The sequence below is a fragment of the Pristiophorus japonicus genome, chromosome 21 (genome assembly GCF_044704955.1).
Source record: "Pristiophorus japonicus isolate sPriJap1 chromosome 21, sPriJap1.hap1, whole genome shotgun sequence".
In the NCBI taxonomy this organism is placed as follows: Eukaryota; Metazoa; Chordata; class Chondrichthyes; family Pristiophoridae; genus Pristiophorus; species Pristiophorus japonicus.
The window spans coordinates 8,291,138-8,305,744 of NC_091997.1; the positions used below are offsets into that span (position 1 = coordinate 8,291,138).

General features: G+C 44.5%; 1 protein-coding gene across 1 annotated transcript in view; it reads left to right on the forward strand.

The window, feature by feature from the left end:
* Window positions 1-4,963: 4,963 nt before the first annotated feature.
* LOC139233800 (amine oxidase [copper-containing] 3-like) overlaps window positions 4,964-14,607 on the forward strand; it is a 53,577-nt gene continuing 43,933 nt past the window's right edge. The window contains exon 1 of the mRNA XM_070864336.1: window positions 4,964-6,689. Within this exon, the coding sequence (XP_070720437.1) occupies window positions 5,129-6,689 (1,561 nt within the window). The 5' untranslated portion in view covers window positions 4,964-5,128. The remainder of the gene's footprint in view (window positions 6,690-14,607) is intronic.

Below are 14,607 nucleotides of genomic sequence, written 5' to 3' on the forward strand. Positions count from 1 at the left end.
TGGTACCCCACTAGTCACTGCCTGCCATTCTGAAAAGTCCCCATTTACTCCTACTCTTTGCTTCCTGTCTGACAACCAGTACTCAATCCATGTCAGCACACTACTCCCAATCCCATGTGCTTTAACTTTGCACATTAATCTCTTGTGTGGGACCTTGTCGAAAGCCTTCTGAAAGTCCAAATATACCACATCAAACTGCTTCTCCCTTGTCCACTCTACTGGAAACATCCTCAAAAAATTCCAGAAGATTTGTCAAGCATGATTTCCCTTTCACAAATCCATGCTGACTTGGACCTATCATGTCACCTCTTTCCAAATGCACTGCTATGACATCCTTAATAATTGATTCCATCATTTTACCCACTACCGATACCAATTCCCTGTTATCTCTCTCCCTCCTTTTTTAAAAAGTGGGGTTACATTGGCTACCCTGCACTCCATAGGAACTGATCCAGAGTCAATGGAATGTTGGAAAATGACGTCAATGCATCCACTATTTCCAAGGCCACCTCCTTAAGTACTCTGGGATGCAGTCCATCAGGCCCTGGGGATTTATCGGCCTTCAATCCCATCAATTTCCCCAACACAATTTCCCGACTAATAAGGATTTCCCTCAGTTCCTCCTCCTTACTAGACCCTCCGACCCCTTTTATATCCGGAAAGTTGTTTGTGTCCTCCTTAGTGAATACCGAACCAAAGTACTTGTTCAATTGGTCCGCAATTTCTTTGTTCCCCGTTATGACTTCCCCTGATTCTGACTGCAGGGGACCTACGTTTGTCTTTACTAACCTTTTTCTCTTTACGTATCTATAGAAACTTTTGCAATCCATCTTAATGTTCCCTGCAAGCTTCTTCTCGTACTTCATTTTCCCTGCCCTAATCAAACCCTTTGTCCTCCTCTGCTGAGTTCTAAATTTCTCCCAGTCCCCGGGTTCGCTGATATTTCTGGCCAATTTGTATGCCACTTCCTTGGCTTTAATACTATCCCTGATTTCCCTTGATAGCCACGGTTGAGCCACCTTCCCTTTTTTATTTTTACGCCAGACAGGAATGTACAATTGTTGTAGTTCATCCATGCGGTCTCTAAATGTCTGCCATTGCCCATCCACAGTCAACCCCTTCAGTATCATTCGCCAATCTATCCTAGCCAATTCACGCCTCATACCTTCAAAGTTAGCCTTCTTTAAGTTCTGGACCATGGTCTCTGAATTAACTGTTTCATTCTCCATCCTATTGCAGAATTCCACCATATTATGATCACTCTTCCCCAAGGGGCCTCGCACAACGAGATTGCTAATTAATCCTCTCTCATTACACAACACCCAGTCTAAGATGGCCTCCCCCCTAGTTGGTTCCTCGACATATTGGTCTAAAAATCCATCCCTTATGCACTCCAGGAAATCCTCCTCCACCGTATTGCTTCCAGTTTGGTTAACCCAATCTATGTGCATATTAAAGTCACCCATTATAACTGCTGCACCTTTATTGCACGCACCCCTAATTTCATGTTTGATGCCCTCCCCAACATCACTACTACTGTTTGGAGGTCTGTACACAACTCCCACTAACGTTTTTTGCCCTTTGGTGTTCTGCAGCTCTACCCATATAGATTCCACATCATCCAAGCTAATGTCCTTCCGAACTATTGCCTTAATTTCCTCCTTAACCAGCAATGCTACCCCACCTCCTTTTCCTTTTATTCTATCTTTCCTGAACGTTGAATACCCCTGGATGTTGAGTTCCCAGCCCTGATCATCCTGGAGCCACGTCTCCGTAATCCCAATCACATCATATTTGTTAACATCTATTTGCACAGTTAATTCATCCACCTTATTGCGGATACTCCTTGCATTAAGACACAAAGCTTTCAGGCTTGTTTTTTTAACACCCTTTGTCCATTTAGAATTTTGCTGTACAATGGCCCTTTTTGTTCTTTGCCTTAGGTTTCTCTGCCCTCCACTTTTCCTCATCTCCTTTCTGTCTTTTGCTTTTGCCTCCTTTTTGTTTCCCTCTGTCTCCCTGCATTGGTTCCCATCCCCCTGCCATATTAGTTTAACTCCTCCCCAACAGCACTAGCAAACACTTCCTCTAGGACATTGGCTCCGGTCCTGCCCAGGTGCAGACCGTCCGGTTTGTACTGGTCCCACCTCCCCCAGAACCGGTTCCAATGCCCCAGGAATTTGAATCCCTCCCTGCTGCACCACTGCTCAAGCCACGTATTCATCTGTGCTATCCTGCGATTCCTACTCTGATTAGCACGTGGCACTGGTAGCAATCCCGAGATTACTACTTTTGAGGTCATACTTTTTAATTTAGCTCCTAGCTCCTTAAATTCGTTTCGTAGGACCTTATCCCTTTTTTTACCTATGTCGTTGGTACCAATGTGCACCATGACAACTGGCTGTTCTCCCTCCCTTTTTAGAATGTCCTGCACCTGCTCCGAGACATCCTTGACTTTGGTTCGGTATTCACTAAGGAGGACATTAACAACCTTCCGGATATAAGAGGGGTCAGAGGGTCTAGTAAGGAGGAGGAACTGAGGGAAATCCTTATTAGTCGGGAAATTGTGTTGGGGAAATTGATGGGATTGAAGGCCGCTAAATCCCCAGGGCCTGATGGACTGCATCCCAGAGTACTTAAGGAGGTGGCCTTGGAAATAGCGGATGCATTGACAGTCATTTCCCAACATTCCATTGACTCTGGATCAGTTCCTATCGAGTGGAAGGTAGCCAATGTAACCCCACTTTTTAAAAAAGGAGGGAGAGAGAAAACGGAATTATAGACTGGTCAGCCTGACATCGGTAGTGGGTAAAATGATGGAATCAATTATTAAGGATGTCATAGCAGCGCATTTGGAAAGAGGTGACATGATAGGTCCAAGTCAGCATGGATTTGTGAAAGGGAAATCATGCTTGACAAATCTTCTAGAATTTTTTGAGGATGTTTCCAGTAGAGTGGACAAGGGAGAAGCAGTTTGATGTGGTATATTTGGACTTTCAGAAGGCTTTCGACAAGGTCCCACACAAGAGATTAATGTGCAAAGTTAAAGCACATGGGATTGGGGGTAGTGTGCTGACATGGATTGAGAACTGGTTGTCAGACAGGAAGCAAAGAGTAGGAATAAATGGGTACTTTTCAGAATGGCAGGCGGTGACTCGTGGGGTACAGCAAGGTTCTGTGCTGGGGCCCCAGCTGTTTACACTGTACATTAATGATTTAGACGAGGAGATTAAATGTAGTATCTCCAAATTTGCGGATGACACTAAGTTAGGTGGCAGTGTGAGCTGCGAGGAGGATGCTATGAGGCTGCAGAGCGACTTGGATAGGTTAGGTGAGTGGGCAAATGCATGGCAGATGAAATATAATGTGGATAAATGCGAGGTTATCCACTTTGGTGGTAAAAACAGAGAGACAGATATTATCTGAATGGTGACAGATTAGGAAAAGGGGAGGTGCAACGAGACCTGGGTGTCATGGTACATCAGTCATTCAAGGTTGGCATGCCAGTACAGCAGGCGGTTAAGAAAGCAAATGGCATGTTGGCCTTCATAGCGAGGGGATTTGAGTACAGGGGCAGGGAGGTGTTGCTACAGTTGTACAGGACCTTGGTGAGGCCACACCTAGAGTATTGTGTACAGTTTTGGTCTCCTAACCTGAGGAAGGACATTCTTGCTATTGAGGGAGTGCAGCGAAGGTTCACCAGACTGATTTCCGGGATGGCGGGACTGACCTATCAAGAAAGACTGGATCAACTGGGCTTGTATTCACTGGAGTTCAGAAGAATGAGAGGGGACCTCATAGAAATGTTTAAAATTCTGATGGGTTTAGACAGGTTAGATGCAGGAAGAATGTTCCCAATGTTGGGGAAGTCCAGAACCAGGGGTCACAGTCTAAGGATAAGGGGTAAGCCATTTCGGACCGAGATGAGGAGGAACTTCATCACCCAGAGAGTGGTGAACCTGTGGAATTCTCTACCACAGGAAGTTGTTGAGCCCAATACACTAAATATATTCAAAAAGAAGTTAGATGTAGTCCTTACTACTAAGGGGATCAAGGGGTATGGTGAGAAAGCAGGAATGGGGTACTGAAGTTGCATGTTCAGCCCTGAACTCATTGAATGGCAGTGCAGGCTAGAAGGGCCGAATGGCCTGCTCCTGCACCTATTTTCTATGTTTCTATATCGTTGGGATTATCACAGTCCATTTGGGTTGTCCCTTTCTCAAAGAAGTCGAGGAGTATAGTCAGGCAGGGTTTTCCTTATCTGGATCGATGCTGATTGTCATTAACTAGTTTAATGTTATACAGATGATCCTAATGTTTACTCCTGATAATCAATTCCATTATTTTACATAGAATGGATCTGTAGTTCCATGTGTATATTTTGTTACCTGCTTTTGAATATGACATATTAACCTGTTTCCAGTCTCCTGCTATGTTCCCAGTACCCATTATCTCCCTCATAAATGATGGATAGTGCCTCACAAATCTCATTTCTGGTCTCTCTTACCACACTGGAATAAATACCATATATCTAGAGGGATTTATTTGTTCACTGTCCAATTTAGCTTGTCTAGATCTTCCATCTCATATATGGTGAAGTCATTGAATATAATTGGGACATCTTTGTTTGGAGAGAGCATGTTGCTCATGTCTTCCCTTGTCAATACTTGCAGGGCAGGCTAAGCCACTCACAGTGCAACAGCTCCACTAGCCTGTGAGCATGCTCACAAGTGCATACATTAAACAACCCAAACACATTTCAGAGTAGAAATCCATACAAACTGATTTTAGTGACAGCTAATGTCCTTTCCTATTTAAACTAAAAGATCCTGTTTATTGATAGGAATAATGCAAAGTTTAATTGAAGTTTACTGGAAAAGCGTTATTCTTTAGCTTTGGTTCCGAGAATGAAAATCAAATTGAGGAGTTGCGTTAAGAGTTAAGATCTCAGATTCGGATTGCAACAACAATTTGGGAAATGGGCGTTCCAAGTTCAATGGCTTTGGAATTAATCACCCGAAGGATTTACTTCAGAAATAAAACATCTGCGTTTTAGTTACTCAAAGCTAAAACACAAAGTTAAATACGAGAAGGGCAGCTTCACACTGTTCCAGTTCTTCGGTCGATCATGAATTTGAAGATTGTGTTCGTTCTCTTGGCGGTAGCATTGGCGGCGATTATCGCCCTGAACTGCATACTGCTGGTGGGGATGTCGAGGTCGGCAGCCTGTGAGAGCCGCAATGTATTTAAGGAGATGGAAGACGGGTATGAGAAGAGCGAGGTGTTTGCAGATCTCGATTCTGAGGAACTGATCAACACTGTGAAGTATCTGAAGCAGAAACTTGGGGTGACCCTGGTGAGCTGCAGTAAAGCACTTCCATCCGATAACTTCATCTACCTGATCGAATTGCAAGTCCCCCGGAAAAACGATGCCTTGATGTTTTTAGACCACGATGCAGATCAGCCAAGGAGGGAAGCCAGAGCTGTGGTGATATTTGGGGCTCAAATCGACCCCAATATAACTGAATACATCGTGGGACCTCTCCCTAGTCCAATCTACCATAAGGACATTACTTCTCACAAATACCAGAACCTCAACTTTAACTCCAGACCAGTGACACACTTTGAATATGAAAAGATCGTTTCAAGTATGGGATTGGAGAAAGTTTCTCGACTTCTTAGGGAAAGTTTTGGCTCCGATTCGAAAAGCTTGTCTTATCTGGACTCAGCGCCTCGCGGCTTCAAACCCGGTGACAGAGAAACCTGGTTCCCCTTTGTTAGAAACATCAGTGGTTTATTTCTGCATCCTTTGGGGTTTGAAGTAATGTTAGATCACAGCAGCACAAATGTCTCCGAGTGGAGTGTGAAGAAAGTCTTTTACAACGGCCAGTACTTTGACAGTATTGATGAGCTGGTAGATAAGTATGATAGGGGGTTAGTGAAGAAGATAAAACTGCTTCGAAATGAATCTGATCCCAACTATGCATCGCTGAAATCCCGGCAGAACTTCACAACCATCGCCCCTTTGCAATATAAGCCGCGAGGCGAACGATACCATGTTCGCAAGAATTATGTTCAGTACTTTGGTTGGAGTTTTGCATTTCGACATAGTACTATAAATGGTTTACAGTTGTTTGATATCAGATTCCAGAAGGAAAGGATCGCCTATGAATTAAGTGTACAGGAGATAAATTCTGTTTATGGAGGGGATACACCATCTTTATTGAGGACGAAGTTTTTAGACAGCCATTATGGAATTGGGAAAAGTTCGAATGAGCTTGTGAGAGGCGTGGACTGCCCCTATACTGCAACATACATTGATACCTTGCACTTACTGGACAGTGCAGAGCCAAGGGTGAAAACACATTCCATTTGTGTTTTTGAACAAAATCGGGGAATACCCCTGAGACGTCACTATTCCGACTGGTATACTCTCCCCTCTTATGGAGGATTAGCCGACAGCGTGCTGGTCATCAGGTCGATATCAAGCATGGGCAACTATGATTATGTTTTTGATTTCATATTCCACAACAATGGGGTGATTGAGACCAAGGTGCATCCGACAGGGTATGCACTAACATCATTACTTTTTAAAGAAGGAGTTAACTTTGGAGCAAAGCTTGAAGAGAACGTTTTAGGGAATATTCACACTCATTCATTGCACTTTAAGGCTGACTTGGATGTTGCGGGTAGGTCCCAAACGAATTTTAAGAAGTTTTAACTATGGATATGATGATACCTTTTGAGCAATGTGTCCCGAATTTATTTCATTAGTGAATGTTTAAAAGTCTGGGTGACACAGTCTTAGAGCACTTAAGTAATTGTTATTGAATATACATGGTATCCCTAGAAGGGCAATAAATATCTTGCTCAATGATGGGAAGGTCTTGTATCGGTGGTGAGGAAATAGGCTATTGCATGGGGACCTTTCTAGCATGTCGCTAGGCATTCAAGAATATTGAATGGCTGAAATCATTTAGTCGATAAAAAAAGTCACTATCTATCAAGTTACTTTCTTTCCATTCATTAAAGAACAGCAAACGACCAACTGGTAACCAGGCAATCATCACAATAGCAGCCAATCAATGCACTGAAATAATTTTTGCAAATACCCATGAGCAGCCATGTTGTCAGCCCACCTACTCCGCTATACGTCTTAAGTACAGCGCTTTTATTAAATATCAAACGTTAAACATTTCTGAAAGAAATCACTAAATGTAGACATAAATATTATTAATTTCATGTGAGAAATACATCCAATAATCTCCATAATGGAGGCCTGTCAATTTCCCAGGGACCTTGGGTTCATGAACTTGGATACTTAAATTTGCTTCGGTTCCCAAAATTCTTCCAGCCTCTACTCATGAGTAATGTCAGTGATTGCTGGCTCTTCTCCAGGGAGTTTAGCTGATACACTAGCGAGAGTATTTTTGTTATTCGTTCCTGGGATGTGGGCATTCCCAGCAAGGCCAACATTTCTTGCCCATCCCTAATTGCCCTTGAGAAGATGGTGGTGAGCTGCTTTCTTGAACCACTGGAGTTTGTGTGGTAAAGGTACTTCCACAGTGCTGTTAGAGAGGGTGTTCCAGGATTTTGACAAAGTGACGATGAAGAAACGGCAATATATTTCCAAGTCAGGATGGTGTGTGACTTGAAGTGGAACTTGGAGGTGGTGGTGTTCCCATGTACCTGTTGCCCTTATCCTTCTAGATGGTAGAAATTGCGGGTTTGGGAGATACTGTCGAAGAGTTGTTGCGATGTATCTTGTAGATGGTACACACTGCAGCCATGGTGCGTCGGTGGTGGAGGGAGTGAATGTTTAAGGTGGTGGATGGGGTGCCAATCAAGCGGGCTGCTTTGTCCTGGATGGCATCAAGCCTTTCAGCGTGGCTGGAGCTGCACTCATCCAGGCAAGTGGAGAGTATTCCATCACGCTCATGACTTGTGCCATGTACATGGTGGAAAGGCATTAAGGAGTCAGGAGGTGGGTCACTCGCTGCAGAATACATAGCTTCTAACCTGCTCTTGTAGCCACAGTATTTATGTGGCTGGCACAGTTAAGTTTCTGGTCAATGGTGATCTCCCAGGATGTTGATGGTGGGGGATTCATTGATGGTAATGCCACTGAACATCAAAGGGAGGTGGTTAAACTCTTTCTTGTTGGTGATAGTCATTGCCTGGCACTTGTGTGGCTCGAATGTAGTTTGCCACTTATCAGCCCAAACCTGAATGCTATCCAGGTCTTGCTGCATGTGGGCACAGACTGCTTTATCACCTTTCTTCCCAATCTAAAGACTGCTCTTTGACAACATCATCTGCAGACATGTACATTGATGACACCCAGCTCTACCTCCACCATGTTTTTTAACTCCTCCACTGCTTGTCCAACATTCAGTCTTAGATGAGCATTGATTTCCTCCCGCTAAGCACTGAAAAGACCGAGGCCATCACCTTCAGCCCCTGGCACAAATCTGTATCCTTGCCATTCTCTCTATTTCCTACCCCAACCGCTGACTCCATCTTGGTGTACTTTCAATCCTGAGCTTAGCTTCTGATCTCATCCTTTCCATCACAAAGACTGCCTCTGTCCACCTCCCTAATTTTGCCTGCCTCCACTCTGGTTCAGTCCAACTGCAAAATAAGATTCTCATCCATACCCTTCTTGCTTCCAGACTCAACTGTTCTCATATTCTTCTGACTTACCTTCCTATCCACCCTCATTAAACTTCAGCTCATCTAAAACTCTTTTGTCCATATCACATCCCACACTGAGTTGACAGCACAATCATTACAAATGGGTATGATTTGGTGGCCATTACAGAAACGTGGTTGCAGGGTGGCCAAGACTGGGAATTAAACATACAGGGGTATCTGACAATTTGGAAAGATAGACAAGAAGGGAAAGGAGGTGGGGTAGCTCTGTTAATAAAGGATGATATCAGGGCAGTTGTGAGAGACGATATTGGCTCTAGTGAACAAAATGTTGAATCATTGTGGGTGGAGATTAGAGATAGTAAGGGGGAAAAGTCACTGGTGGGTGTAGTTTATAGGCCCCCAAATAATAACTTCACAGTGGGCGGGCAATAATCAAGGGAATAATGGAGGCATGTGAAAAAGGAATGACAGTAATCATGGGGGATTTTAACCTACATATCGATTGGTCAAATCAAATCGCACTGGGTAGCCTTGAGGAGAAATTCATAGAATGCATACGGGATTGTTTCTTAGAACAGTATGTTACAGAACCTACAAGGGAGCAAGCTATCTTAGATCTGGTCCTGTGTAATGAGACAGGAATAATAAACGATCTCCTAATAAAAGATCCTCTCGGAATGAGTGATCACAGTATGGTTGAATTTGTAATACAGATTGAGGGTGAGGAAGTAGTGTCTCAAACGAGTGTACTATGCTTAAACAAAGGGGACTACAGTGGGATGAGGGCAGAGTTGGCTAAAGTAGACTGGAAACATAGACCAAACGTTGGCACAATTGAGGAACAGTGGAGGACTTTTAAGGAGCTCTTTCATAGTGCTCAACAAAAATATATTCCAGTGAAAAAGAAGGGCGGTAAGAGAAGGGATAACCAGCCGTGGATACCCAAGGAAATAAAGGAGAGTATCAAATTAAAAAACAATGCGTATAAGGTCGCCAAGGTTAGTGGGAAACTAGCAGATTGGGAAAATTTTAAATGACAGCAAAGAATGACTAAGAAAGCAATAAAGAAAGGAAAGATAGATTACGAAAGTAAACTTGCGTAAAACATAAAAACAGATAGTAAAAGCTTTTACCGATATATAAAACGGAAAAGAGTGACTAAAGTAAATGTTGGTCCCTTAGAAGATGAGAAGGGGGCTTTAATAATGGGAAATGTGGAAATGGCTGAGACCTTAAACAATTATTTTGCTTCGGTCTTCACAGTGGAAGACACAAAAACCATGCCAAAAATTGCTGGTCACGGGAATGTGGGAAGGGAGGACCTTGAGATAATCACTATCACTAGGGGGGTAGTGCTGGACAGGCTAATGGGACTCAAGTTAGACAAGTCCCCTGGTCCTGATGAAATGCATCCCAGGGTATTAAAAGAGATGGCAGAAGTTATAGCAGATGCATTTGTTATAATCTACCAAAATTCTCTGGACTCTGGGGAGGTACCAGCGGATTGGAAAGCAGCTAATGTAATGCCTCTGTTTAAAAAAGGGGGCAGACAAAAGGCAGGTAACTATAGGCCGATTAGTTTAACATCTGTAGTGGGGAAAATGCTTGAAGCTATCATTAAGGAAGAAATAGCAGGACATCTAGATAGGAATCGTGCAATCAAGCAGACGCAACATGGATTCATGAAGGGGAAATCATGTTTAACTAATTTACTGGAATTCTTTGAAGATATAACGAGCATGGTGGATAGAGGTGTACCGATGGACGTGGTGTATTTAGATTTCCAAAAAGCATTCGATAAGGTGCCACACAAAAGGTTACTGCAGAAGATAAAGGTACGCGGAGTCAGAGGAAATGTATTAGCGTGGATAGGGAATTGGCTAGCTAACAGAAAGCAGAGAGTCGGGATAAATGGGTCCTTTTCAGGTTGGAAATCGGTGGTTAGTGGTGTGCCACAGGGATCGGTGCTGGGACCACATCTGTTTACAACATACATAGATGACCTGGAAGAGGGGACAGAGTGTAGTGTAACAAAATTTGCAAATGACACAAAGATTAGTGGGAAAGCGGGTTGTGTAGAGGACACAGAGAGGCTGCAAAGAGATTTAGATAGGTTAAGCGAATGGGCCAAGCTTTGGCAGATGGAATACAATGTCGGAAAATGTGAGGTCATCCACCTTGGGAAAAAAAAACAGTAAAAGGGAATATTATTTGAATGGGGAGAAATTACAACATGCTGAGGTGCAGAGGGACCTGAGGGTCCTTGTGCATGAATCCAAAAAAGTTAGTTTTCAGGTGCAGCAGGTAATCAGGAAGGCGAATGGAATGTTGGCCTTCATTGCGAGAGGGATGGAGTACAAAAGCAGGGAGGTCCTGCTGCAACTGTATAGGGTATTGGTGAGGCTGCACCTGGAATACTGCGTGCAGTTTTGGTCACCTTCTTAAGGAAGGATATACTAGCTTTGGAGGGGGTACAGAGACGATTCACTAGGCTGATTCCGGAGATGAGGGGGTTACCTTATGATGATAGATTGCGTAGACTGGGTCTTTACTCGTTGGAGTTCAGAAGGATGAGGGGTGATCGTATAGAAACATTTAAAATAATGAAAGAGATAGACAAGATAGAGGCAGAGAGGTTGTTTCCACTGGTCGGGGAGACTAGAACTAGGGGGCACAGCCTCAAAAAAGGGGGAGCCAATTTAAAACCGAGTTGAGAAGGAATTTCTTCTCCCAGAGGGTTGTGAATCTGTGGAATTCTCTGCCCAAGGAAGCAGTTGAGGCTAGCTCATTGAATGTATTCAAATCATGGATAGATTTTTAACCAATAAGGGAATTAAGGGTTACGGGGAGCGGGCGGGTAAGTGGAGCTGAGTCCATGGCCAGATCAGCCATGATCTTGTTGAATGGCGGAGCAGGCTCGAGGGGCTAGATGGCCTACTCCTGTTCCTAATTCTTATGTTCTTAGGTTCTTATGTACTCCTTTCCTTGGCTGATCTACATTTTGTGGCTCAAATTTAAAATTCTCATCCTTGTGTTTCATTCATTCCAAGGCTTCACATGTCCTAACTCTGTAACCTCCTCCACTACTACAGCCCCTGCCCCACCTACCAAGCTCTCCATTTCTTTGACTTTAGCATCTTATGCAACATGACATCCTCTGCCATACGATTGGTAGCCATGCCTTCAGAAACCTATACTCAATGCTCTGGAATTTCCTTCCTAAACCACTTACCTTCTCCATCTCCATCTCCTCTTTTATAGCCTCAATTTTCCCTGGTCATTTGCACCATTTTTTTGGCGTGTGCCATTTTTTCTGGTGTATTTATTTTTTTGCAAGTTTCCCCCTATGATCTGTGCCAGCGTAACTGATGTAGTTACGATTTTTCTAGACCAATTTTTTTTCAATGTCATGTTCCCTCATGTCTGTGCCGGTTTTTACAATTTTTCGCAGTTTGGCCAACATTTTTTCCTCCTAAGTCGGTGTATCTGGCCACTCCCGAAAAACCTTCTGGGCACTTGAGAAAGCCAGTGCACATTCACAAATTGGCGCTGAAAGATGTCATTGCTTTTAAATCGAAGATTTTGGAGGGAGTTAAGAACACTGTCAAAATCAATAACAAAGTTCAACTATTTTTTACCTGTTAATGTCGAAGTGTTGAATTTCAGAAGTTTCCTCATTTTTTTACTCACTCACACACCACCACCGAACATCCTGAAGCAGAGCTGGAGAGTCATAGCTTTGACCGGCAGAATCGACCCCGCGCCCGGACACAGGGGCTTGTGGCTCATGACTCAGCTGCAAAACAAGCTGTGAGAGATGGGGTGGGGGGCGGGGGAGAGGAGAGAGAGAGCACAAGGTGCCGATCGGAAGGCTTGGAGCCTGAGGGAGCAAGGCACCAACCGATCGGAAGCCTTCTGCACTGAAGACTACAATGAGTTGGGGAGGGGGGGGAGAGAGAAGGGGAGAAGTCACAAGACGGCAAATGGTTAAGTGGGTGGGTGGTTGGAGAGAGGAGAAGTCACAAGACCTTTATGTGTAGTCCACCTATACAGACCTTGGGGAGAGAGAGAACTGTGAACCTGTCCTGCCTGCCTACTTTCCTGCCATTTTGAGCTTCTTTCAAAGGTTAAATTTAAGTATGCGGGCAATACTGACAATTCCATACCTTGTGTGAGCCTTCTGCATCATGGTGCTATGTAGGAGACAATTGATTCAATATCATCGCATCAGGAACATCAGAGCCCTTAGGGAGCTGAGCAGGAGGCCTTACCCACCTTGGGTATATCGAGACAGGCGTTCGTACCTCCACCAGAGTGATGCAGACTGTGTCAGTTTGGAGCTGTTCTGTAATGTGTTGTGTTGTGTTAATGGAACATGATTCAGTTTTAATGCAAAATATATTTTATTCAAAAGTTTATTAACAATGTACTTAACTTAACTTTAATAAAATTATTCTTGTATCAAACTTTACTTTAAGATCACTCTTTAAGATCACTTAAAAACTTTAAGATCACTTATAAACTTGTAAATTTACATAACTTACAAGAAACTTTTAATTTGAGATCAGTTACAACAGTAACAACAATAATAATAACAACAACAGCAGCAGCAAAGAAAGGCCGCACCCACCCATCTCTCCTCCATCTTATTCTAAGACCGCCCGCTGCGTTTGGTCTTGGAAACTCCACCACCCCTGCCCGCAGGCGGTGGCACAGTGTTTCTGGGCTTGGTACCAAGCTTATTCTTTCTAACCTCTCGGGCACTGCGCACCTCTTGATGGGGGAGGGGCATCTGCATCAGTCAGCAAGTTGGAAGATCCAGCTTTGGGCTCTTCAGAGGCTGGTGTGAGGATTGGAGTGGGAGTGGCACTGATTCTGTCAATGGGCGCAGGGTCTGGGCCTGTTCCCATATTGCAGTAGCTAACTCCAACATGCCGTCCCTCATGCGCCCTGACAGTGTTTCAACAACCTGCAACATTTCCTCCCTCATGTTGAGCAAAACTGTCTGAACAACCTGAAACATTCCCTCCCTCATGGTCAGTGACAGTGTTTGCACCACCTCTGACATTCTCTCCCTCATGGCCATTATTCCCTCGCTGATGGTCCTGGACATCGTTCCCAATTCTCGTGTCATTGCTGTTACTTCTCCCGACAGTCCCGCTGCCTCATCACTCACCCCACTGATGGCGTCCAGGAGTGATCAGGTAAGGTCACTGCTCTCTGCACTCAATGACATCATCAGAATCACATCTGTTAGATCCTGCACCTCAAGAGAACGCAGTCGAGCTCTCCTTCCCCTCCTCCCCATGGGTGTGCTTCGCTGCACCCCACCACTGGGACCCGCAGCCTGGGACAGCGGGGCCCTGGGTGTACCTTGCTGCATCCCATCACTGGAACCCACAACCTCGGGATTGGGGTCCTGGGTGTACCTTGTTGGATCCCATCACTGGAACCCGCAACCTTGGAAGGTGTGAAGCCATGGAATGACCCACCAACACTCAAACCACGAGTCATGGAAGGGGCTGTCACCTCCATGAGTGGCACCTCCTCCAAAGTCAGTACAACAGTGGGAGCTTCATCCAGCTCCATCCCCTCCCCCTCACCCCCATGTTCTTGGTCTGGAGCATTGGATTGGATGATGTTCTCCTCTTCAGGCTCATCTGCGTCTGAATCTTCTTCTACATTGTCAGGGTTGGCCTCAAGTTCTACAAAATATAACAGAACAGTCAAATGGTTAGCAGCAGAGGAAGGGGCAGGGTGGGTGACATGAGTAGGCTCATCAGGCAGCAGGCTGATTTGAAGGAACATGATGAATTTGCAGGACTTACCCTCTCCTATGAGTGTGGGCCCAGCTTGTTCAGTATTGATTGCTTTTTTCCAGGCAGGACCCATCAACGCAGCGACCCGCTCTTCTAAGTGTGTCAGTGGGTGCAGATTTGCTGGGACTCCTCC